The 10,590-nt window shown below is 35.6% G+C and overlaps 1 protein-coding gene across 1 annotated transcript; it reads left to right on the top strand.

The window, feature by feature from the left end:
* The first annotated feature begins 980 nt into the window (after positions 1-980).
* LOC122817330 (hemoglobin larval subunit alpha-like) lies at positions 981-8,988 on the top strand. The gene is given in 3 exon segments (XM_044090546.1): positions 981-1,075; positions 7,395-7,599; positions 8,860-8,988. Coding segments are annotated over 3 exon segments (429 nt in total).
* The last annotated feature ends 1,602 nt before the right edge of the window (positions 8,989-10,590 follow it).

The following is a 10,590-nucleotide window of genomic DNA, read 5'->3' as shown; positions in this document are numbered from 1 at the left end:
GTGTGTGCGCATGTCTGTATGTGCTTGTGTCTGTGTCTGTTTGTGGGTATGTGTGTGCAATATTTATTTTATTTATTTCATTTTTTAGATTAAACAATTTCATTGATAACTTTTACCTTCAGAAAGGCAGACTATCCCAATTATATTAATCAGTATAATGTTCTTGTTCCTACTTCAGGTAATGCACCATGTACGTTTTTTTTTCTTTTGTTGTTTCTGTTAATATGTCATTGCTACTTCATTTTATTTGTGTCATTTAGATTATATATTTGTCACTCTAATGTTTGAATTATTAACACCTAATCATTATTGCTAATATGCTAACTTTATTGGGAGCTTTGCTCTCACTGTCCCCTTCATAGAAGGCTCTGCCCAGTGGGGCTAACCTTGGTAACAAAATATAAATACATAAAGAAAATAAAATAGTGCGATAAATGGACTCACACATATAAAGCAGATATATATAGCATGCATCACCTTATATATTATTTTAGTAATTATTTCTGCTTCTGTTTCCATTTGTTACATAATTGATCCTGAAGATGTGCTATCATTGCCCTTTGAATTTGTACATTTTATCCTAATGATTAACAAACTAGGGTTTCTTTTCACACGTAAGCCAATATATCTGGAGTTGTCATTCAACATTTCTTAGCTGCCTGACAGGGGTGGTGTTACAGATGTTGTATCGTATCTGTCTTGCAGTGGATATGAAATACGTGCTCTGCAATTCAGAGTGACCCCTTTGCTTTCCTTACCAATAAGCATATTGATGAACTGTAAGACTCATCTGTCCAGCACAAGGAACACAAGTTGGAAAAAGATAAGATAATGTCCTCTTTGGGAGGGACAGTAAAACTGACCACTGACCACGGCCTGCTGCCAAGTCCTTTTCTGTGTGTAGATATTTATAACAGGTTACTTCTCAAGCCTTCTTATTCCCTTCCAATTGTAAAAGCTCAGCAGCAGCTGTGACAAACATGACTCTGACCAGTGAGGAGAAAAAAATCCTAAAGGATATTTTTGGAAAGATTGCAGGTGATGCGGAGAGCCTTGGTGCGGAAGCCTTTAACAGGTAAGCATTTCTATAGCTTAGAAAAAAGATGCATGCTGCTTAAATATGTTGTATGAATTATTTCACTCCCTGTGGCATACCTTTTGCCTTTCACTGAACTTGTAAAACATTCCTTTATTTTGTCACCGAGTTTGTCTCTCTTCCTTCTCAATACTGGTGATTTTGTGATACAATGAGAATTCAGTCATTAGAAAATAGCTAAAGTTATACTTCGACTTTTTCATTTCTAGCATATACATTTTAGGACAAACTATATTATTCCATCAACTTTAAGTACCATTTAAACATTTCAACACAAACCCTCAAAATCAATAGCAAAAATATTTTTAGAAAGTATTACAGATATGGGGTACTATTGTGGATCATATATGACATCTAATGAAATGACAAGTATTCTTTTGTGTATCACTTCTCTGTATTACCAACTATATTAAATTATTACTTAGTATGTAGGCAAACATTGATTAATATAACAGAAAACAAAACATAGTAACATGTTTCCACTTACATACATTATACATCACATATGTTCTTTTTAATAACTATCACCAGTCCAACATTACATAACTTGCTCAATTCCTGCCTTCCCTTAGACCTCACTGCTCCTCCTGAACATAATTCTGCATGTATTACTCCCATAATTTCCATTTATTTGTATGTAATTTACTCCTCCCCTGTTCTGAAGATCCCACTTTCAGTTCTTTTCTCTCTGTTACAATATTCAGTACTTCGAATACAGTTGGTTACACATTCATTACCATTTTCTAGTACTTGCTTTTTTGGTATCCACCAGAATTGAACTTAACAGGTCTTACTATGTCTATGCAATTCAGATACCGTGCCCCATCTCAAAATAATTATTACTGTAGTTACAGCCATTTGCTCATCCAATGAAAAGAACCTTAATAATGTAACTCTAAAATATCCCTTGAAATCAGGCAATCCTAAACCACCTTGTTGTACAGGAAAGATCAATTTATCCCACTTAACTCTTGCCCTCTTTCCCTCCCAGATACATTTCTTCAACTCTTTATTAATTAGTGTCCACAACTTCTCCTCTGGATGATAAAAACATGCCTGATATGTATATAAAACTAAAGGGACTAAAAATATTTTCACTGCTTATATCTTTGCATTCCTATCCATAAACAACAGCATGTCGTTTCTCAGTTTTTGTATTATCTTTTGTTTAGTCTGTTCCCACATATATCCTTATCCACCATAACAGAAGCCGTTTTAATCCATACTCCTAAATACTTCAACTTATCATGTCCCCATAACTATGGGTATTGCTGAACCAATTCATGTGTGGGTACATCCTTTATGGTTATAGCCTTTGTTTTATCTTCATTAATTTTATATCCCAAAAAGACTTGAAACTGTCTGAAAATGTTCCACAATGCTGAGATATTTTTTTCTTGATTTATTCAGGTACAAAATAAAATCATTTACAAATAAAGCCAACTTTTCTTGATTACCACACCAATTATATCCTTAAATTTCTAAGTCTCTTATTTTCTTTGCCAATGTCTATAAACATAAAACAAATGACAAAGGGGAAAGAGGACACCCTGCCTGGTTTGTCTGTTCAGACACAATTTATCAGAGAGGAACCCTCCCACTTTAATTCTTGCCTCTGATCCCTCATATATCTTCCTAATTAACCTTATTATTATATAAGGGAATGTAAATGCTTCCATTGTCCTACTCATATAATCCCAGCTTACTCATGTAGAATGCTTTTGTTGCATCAAGATCCACCAACAACTGTGGTAATTTCTTCTATTCTGCCTTCATCCGGATCATCATTGTTCTATAAATATTGTCAACTGTTTATTTCCCTTCTCAAAAAACACATACATCCATATATATCAATTTTTAGCAAAACCTTTGCCATTCTTTTAGCTAGTTTAGACTTACACACTTTGTAATCATGGTTTAAAATTGAAATGGGTCTATATGAAGCTGGGTTTGCCGAATCTTTACTGCCTTTATTTATTTATTACAGCCACCACAGCTTTCTTCCAAGATCTTGGTGCTTCCCCTGCTTTTAAAATGCTATTAAACAACATTTTCCAGATCAGTTTTCCCTTTTTCCATCTGATTTTCAGATGACACTCTTCTGAGTTCTAGTCAGTAGCATAACTAGCCATTTTACTAGAGGGATTGTCATGCTTGCAACATGGTGCCCATCCAATCCTGCAATCATATGTGAATTGCAAGCTTTAAATGTACTTTTATCTGATATGATTTGATGCTCATCTAAGTGAAATATAAATGCAAAATTAATTTCTTAATAGTCAGAGGCAACACTGTTATTAACAGGCAAAATGGAAGGTAAGGTTAGAGAGAGCATTTTAAAGACTGAATGAATTGTATGGTGTGTGTGTCCTTTCTGTGATATGAAATCCTGGTTTTGATGTAAACCATGATAATACATTTTGTAGCCACTAAACAGTGCATTGCAGTTGCAACTACCCAGGATGTGTCTGCAAATGGTCCATTACAATCAGTGCACTATCCTGGTAAAAAAATATAAATAAAATAAAATAAAATAAATAATAAACAAGCTGGGGGGAAAAGAGCTGTCATGCCCCTATAAGCACTGTGTGTGGTACTTGAAGGACATTAAATATGTCATCAGGCTTAAGATATAAGCATATTGGGATGTACTATTCCCAGCATTGTACCTGATGACTGATGTCAATATCAAACATTTGAAGTTTAGACAGTCACATACAGAAACTACTGAGAATTGGAAAATACTTAAATAAACCAATTATATGGCAAATTCAAATTGTTCTTGGACAGGAAAGCCTTGGTGCAGAGTGTGCAGGAAATGTGTTGAAACTAGAAGCCTGTGCAGCTAACCCACACCTTCAGTGTAGCACTGTAAGTAAACAAACAGTGTACATCATGGGACTCAGGCAGAGGAAAAACAAGGTAACCCCAGCTACCATATAGGTGGCAATCCACTAAGCACAGAAGAGGTTATCAGGGACCTGGGGACCCAGGTTGACAGTGGCCTTTCTTTTGACACTCACGTTGCTAAAGTGGTTAGAAAGACCTTCTACATTGCCCACCTGATCATGAAGGGATTCACATCCAGATCTAGTGAGGTCATTGTTCCCCTGTACTCTTCACTTATCAGACCAATGATCGAGTACAATGCCCCATTCGGGATGTATCTCACCCGACATCTGCAGCAATTGGAGAGACCCCAAAAGTTCCTCACCAAAAGGATAAAGGGACTCCAAAATCTGTCATATGCTGCCAGATTGAAGAAACTCCAGCTCTATTCAGTTGCATACCGTCTGCTCAGAGGTGACATGTGCCTGACATACAAGGCCATGTCCAACCCGGAATTAATGGACATGCTCCACCTCAAAAAATCCAAATCCACCAAAACCACTAGAGCAAGTGACTTAAACCTTAGCACGGATATAAATAGGACGTGCTGGAGGGATAGATTTATCACTCAGAGACTCCCTATGCTGTGGAATAAAATCCCGATCCATGTGAGGCAGAGCACCTCGCTGGCTCTGTTCAAGAGAAATCTTGACCTGTGGATGGGAGATCGTAGGTTTATCCCGGGAATCATCTCTGTGTCACTGCTGGACAGAGGCACAACAAACTAATGGACACAGTATTTTTTCATATAAGGGGTGGCGTAAGCCACAAAAATTTGGGCTAGGCTTATAAATGCCTTAGGGCAGATAGCCTAGTATAAACCTATGAACCTATGAACCTATATGTAGGGCTGTCTTCTGTCTTGTTACTTAGAAATCTCTCAGCTTTTGAGATTCCACAACACTCACTAAGCTAGCTTTACTGACTTTGCTGAGTGATTGCAGTTCAGTGTCAGAATGCTAGCTCAGGAATCAGGCCTCAGTAGGATCAAATCTCATAAAAGCCAAGTAAACACAGTGTATAGACTTGCTCAAGCCTGCTCACCTTAGAGGTCAGAGGGCATTAGTAGAAGGATCGCTGTCATCAGTGTCATGACAATGGGATGTTGCACTTGTTTTAGCTTTTACTTGGAAAGAATAAATAAAGCAACTCAACAAGACCGATGCTGAATCTGTATGCCTTTAGTTAACTGTATAGCTAACCGAAAGTGGTATTGATCTGAGCACAATGCATACAAAAAAGTTGTTTTTCTGACATGTGATATTGTAGAGTATGTCAGGATTACCATAGATAATTAAATGCATTATGATATTAACCCAGACTTTGTCAGTAATTCATGCTAAATAACTTTAGTTAAACTGGCAATCGGGTAATGGAATAGCTGGACACAAAATATTAATTTTGTTAAATAACTCATAAAATGAAACAATCCTATTTGTTATAATAACTGGAGAAGCCTGGCTGGTCAAAAATTATTTTTAATGGAAGACTGGAGAGAACAAGCTCCACTTATGAGAAGGAAAATAATTGTCTAAGTGAAAACAGCAAACTGCACCACATGAACTGTAATATTACAAAGCAAACAGGAACAGCAGTACAACGCTAAATTCTAGGATTCAATTACATACACATGTGTAAAAGAATAAAGTTACAGGGGAGTAAGAAGTAATGAGTGTATATACAAGAAATGTATGTAAATGAGGACTATATTCTATCTGTGTTTTACTTAGCCACTTCAGAGAAAATAGAAATCTAGGTCTGTATACAGACAGAGAAAATGGATTCTGTATAAATACATACATATATATATATATATATATATATATATATATATATATATATATATATATATATATATATATTTTTTTTTTTTTTTTTACAGTTATCAGTATAAAGGAGCTTCTTTTGTTTAAAATTTGTATGCTGAATACATTAGCAAACTAATATCATTGGACTGCTTAGTTACTTTAATTTTTGTAATTACATTTGAATGTCACAATTCTCTGTCCTAGAATTTGATAATTTATAACAATAATATTTTTTGTGAGGCCTGCTGCTGTAATAATCTACATATTTAGTAGTGTAACATTTTTAATGAATTCAGTAGATTTACTAGATATTCATAATGAGTCCTTTAGGTCTTCTGTCAGCCAAACTTGTTGACTTGTCTGCTGAACAGTGCAGATAAAACAAAGAAAACAACGATTACATGGTGATATGGCAGTGAGGAAAGTTTTCAGATCATGAGGTGGTCGTAACATTTTCTTTGCCACCAAGAAGTTTACTGTCTTGCCAGTCACATTTCTAGAAAATGCTGTTTCAGGGTTTCTTGTGTTTGCTATTATATAGTGGTACCTTTTCTTCTCCTAGGTTTATCAGTATTAAAGAAATAAAATAATAATGCACTTATCTTGGTTTATGGAGATATATCTATTATGTGCATATTTCAATATCATTTATTTATAATACATAAAATATCAGTTTCATAAATGTACTACTTAAAAGTTTAATACCACAGAAATATAGTCTCTATCAGAATTATGTTCATCTTAGGGGTAGGATAAGGGCATGCATCCCCCCCAAGTGTTAACAGCTGTTGGCTGAATTGTTGGGGTTCTGCAGCACACACATGCAGACAGGCACATACAGACACATGCATGCATGTACACATACACACACACACACACACACACACACACACACACACACACACACACACACACACACAACATTAATCGATTGGATGAGATATACACATACTTTTTAACACTTCCTGAACCATCACTGTTTTTTGTTTTTTTCTTTTAGCACCAGTGCATTATTTGTGCAACTTTTTAATAGTCATAGCCACGATACTAACATTGTAAGTCATTCTCCATATCTTTACTGGTTACAAGGTAATTCAAGTTTTTATTTTTTTTTTACTGATTCTGTGTTGTCCTACTGAGAATGGAACTTTACTGACCACTGAATGTATTTTGCCTTCAAACCATGGAACTATTCAAACAGAAAATAGAAGCAGGGCCCAGTGACTTCACAGTTTGCACAATAATCCAGTGATTTCATTAGAAACCTATCCCCATCCATCTCAGTTGTTCAGATTTTGTTTGGGTGCCCCTAATTCATTCTCAAACCTTTGTTCAATCTCTCCTAACATTGAAACTATATTGACAAGTTCTAAGCTAATAGCACAAGCATTTTAAAAATGTAGCTAATTTGGGATCTTTCTCTAACTAAGTTTTTGCTTTGTCCACAACTCTGGAGGTAAATGTTGAGAGGTATGCCTGTGCTATCCTATTCACAACATAAAATAACAGAAGCAGTCTTGCAAAGGCCATATTGTTGTTGGTTGATGCTTTTTGGGAACAGTATGCCTGATGGTAATCTTATGGTAATATTTTCTTCACAGAATGTTCTCAAGCTTCCCTCAGATGAGAAACTATTTCAGCCATGTAGACATCAGCCCTGGCTCTGCTCATCTCCATTGACATGGCGGTAAAATTTTTGCTGCTCTTGGAAAGGCTATCGACAACATTGATAACATGCCATCTGCTCTCTCAGATCTTAGTGACCTGCATGCCTACACGATCAGAGTGGACCCTGCCAACTTCTCGGTAAGCATACTCTGTTGCAATTACACAGAAACATAGATTTTGATGGGTAAGAACCAACTGGCCTACCTAGTCTGCTCCTTTCCTGTAATTTGAAAAGCACTGACATATATCGTCTCCTGGTACCGACCTTTAACCTGGCCTAGTAATGCTGCACATGTCATTACCTTCCACTTCCATGCTTTGAGTTGGCTTGTAGTTTGCAGTTTGCCCTGCATGTAAGACATCTTGAGGCTGAAACGCAAACTGCTTTCTTGGTACCAGTGATATTTCAGCAGTGGCATATGGGCATATTCCTCAACATTTCATCTCATTTTCTTGGTCCCGTCCTTTTAACCAGTGGGGCACATTTGAAGTCTTAAATATGTAGTTTTGCTCAAGATAGTTCTGATCAAAATTTCATCAGAGTCGTACCAACTACGAACAGTGCCACCCTATTTGATGGAGCTGTGTTGAAAACATAATTTGTCTTCCCCAATAGATGCTGAATGTCTCCCACAACTAAACAGCTGAGAGGAGGTCAGCAGTGCACACCCATGCCATGTGTTTATAATTGGCCAATGGCACAGCTGGGCCATTAGTTCTGTCTATATTAACTGAGGACTTCCATACATTAATGAAGGTCTGTGCAGCTGCTGCCAAAACCTCATATAAAGAAGAAATACATTCCTTCTAGATGTATTATGTTTAAGTGAATATGTGACACCTTTCTTTTCTCCTTGGCGATAATGTCTGAATAATGAATCACATTTACCAGTACTTAGCCTAACCAATGTCATTGATTGTGACTTCCAGTTTTACATTTACGACTAACAAAAAAGTTACAGTTTTAAGAGTTGCCTAGGGTTGTTGAAAATTTATTTTTAAGCATTTCTTGAAAAATGAGAAAGTTGTTTTTATTCACATCAGCAGTTACTCAATACTCTTTGTATGTAGTTTCAAGTTTTGTAATGTGGTTTAATCATGAAGATATTACTACATTATTTTTTGTACAAATAGTGAGGTAATAGATCATTTGATAAGAACAAATCAAATTATCAATGGTTGTATAGCCAGAAAATGCATATCAGACTTCTACACATTAGCAAAAGCCATTTGGACTTTAGAAAAAATGCAAAGTTAGCATATGCTAAATGCCAGGGATTTTGCACTGTCATTCCATTGCATTAAAAAAATCCTTCATGGCTACTGTTATTTTTTTGCTGATGCAGAAACATTTTACTGTGTATCTGACTTATATTTTCCTTTTGTGCATTTTTCTAGATCCTTTCTCACAATATCTTGGTTGTCCTTGCTGGCCATCTACTAGGTGCTTTCACCCCTGAAGTCCATATTGCCTGGGACAAATTTCTAGCTGCTATTTCCTGTATCTTAACACGGAAATACAGATAAATTATACAGCCAGGCTACATTAAAAAACAGAATGAGAAAGGTTGCTAAACAAGTTATCTCATATAGCATAAAGTTTATATTTTATGCTATACTATTATTTGAATAATGGTTATTATGTTGCTTCTATCTTTTATGTCACCACAAATAACTGTTAACTGTTTTGGTTCAATCTTTTAATAAATGGTTATACTGTTTCAAAGAGTCTTTTGATAATTTTATTATGGGTTTAATACTGCAGACACGCACATTCACACACATGTACATGCACACATACAGACAGACACACATTTATGTGGAAGTGCATGCATACACACACACACACACACACACACACACACACACACACACACACACACACACACATACACACACACACACACACACACACACACACACACACACACACACACACAATCTAGTATGTGTACTTAATTTAGTTTTAAATAAGGTAATATGAAGCAGCTGTGGAAGAATTGTAATTGTAACATACTACACTTCTGCAAGTATTTACATTGATGTGTTTGTACACTAAGAACCTAAAAATAAAACTAGCTTTCAGACAGAAGTCCAAGGCCATATTAAAAGACTGGGCACAAACTTACCATATGCAGTAATGTTGGTCTAAAATAATAGGAAACCAGAAGAGATGATTATGGTCTCTGCAAATACTGCAGCTATGAAGCTGACCTCCAAATTTCTCTTTAAAAATGCAATAATTAAGAGTATTAAAACTTGGAAAAGTGCTAGATAAACATTTTTCTTTTATTTAATGGAAAAAAAGTGCTAAAACAGTTTTTAAATATTTAAAGGGAAAATAATGAATCAAACAACATGTGTAGAAAGTGCAATACGTATATACATATGTGTGTGTGTGTGTGTGTGTGTGTGTGTGTGTGTGTGTGTGTGTATGTGTGTGTCTGTCACTTGATCTGAATGCACAGTACTGATATTAAAGGTATTGAAACAAAAGTGATCATCTAAACCGAGAATGACATAAAACAGTGTTAACATTTTTTGCAAGGAGGCAAGCTTTGCCACCCCCCCCCCCACACCTCCTAACTGATATGTATAAATACCAACTGCATGGCCACACTACAGTGGAAAAAGAGAAAACGACACTGAAACCAGCTCACACAATCCAACACACTGTGGTAAAGCAAATTGCAATATTACTTATAAATCTATAAGAAAACTAATACCACTGATCACAAAATGGTAACCTTTCCTTATCAGTGGAGTTGCAGATGTTAGTATGTAGTATTATAGGCTACCCTTAGATGAAGTGATATTAAATCATTCTTTTCTATCATTTATGTTTAGATAAGTTTTAGTTAAATCAATGCACATAGATATTTATGTATGTATACACACACACACACACACACACACACACACACACACACACACACACAATACATATAAGATTATGCTTTTATATACTGAGCTACATTTCTCTACAATTTAAAGAAAAGTTTTGAAGTATCACATTATTACACATTCCTTAATTTGAAAGAAAAATGATGGTATGTAGTATTGTGACAGTATAATAAAATGCTAGACTGATTTTGCTTGCTTAAGAGTTAGAACATGATGAGAAACAAA

Source organism: Protopterus annectens, chromosome 12.part0 (genome assembly GCF_019279795.1).
Source record: "Protopterus annectens isolate FY-2018-M chromosome 12.part0, PAN1.0, whole genome shotgun sequence".
NCBI lineage: Eukaryota > Metazoa > Chordata > Ceratodontiformes > Protopteridae > Protopterus > Protopterus annectens.
Note: the sequence above shows the minus strand (reverse complement) of the source record. Positions and strands in the feature narration are given on the sequence as shown.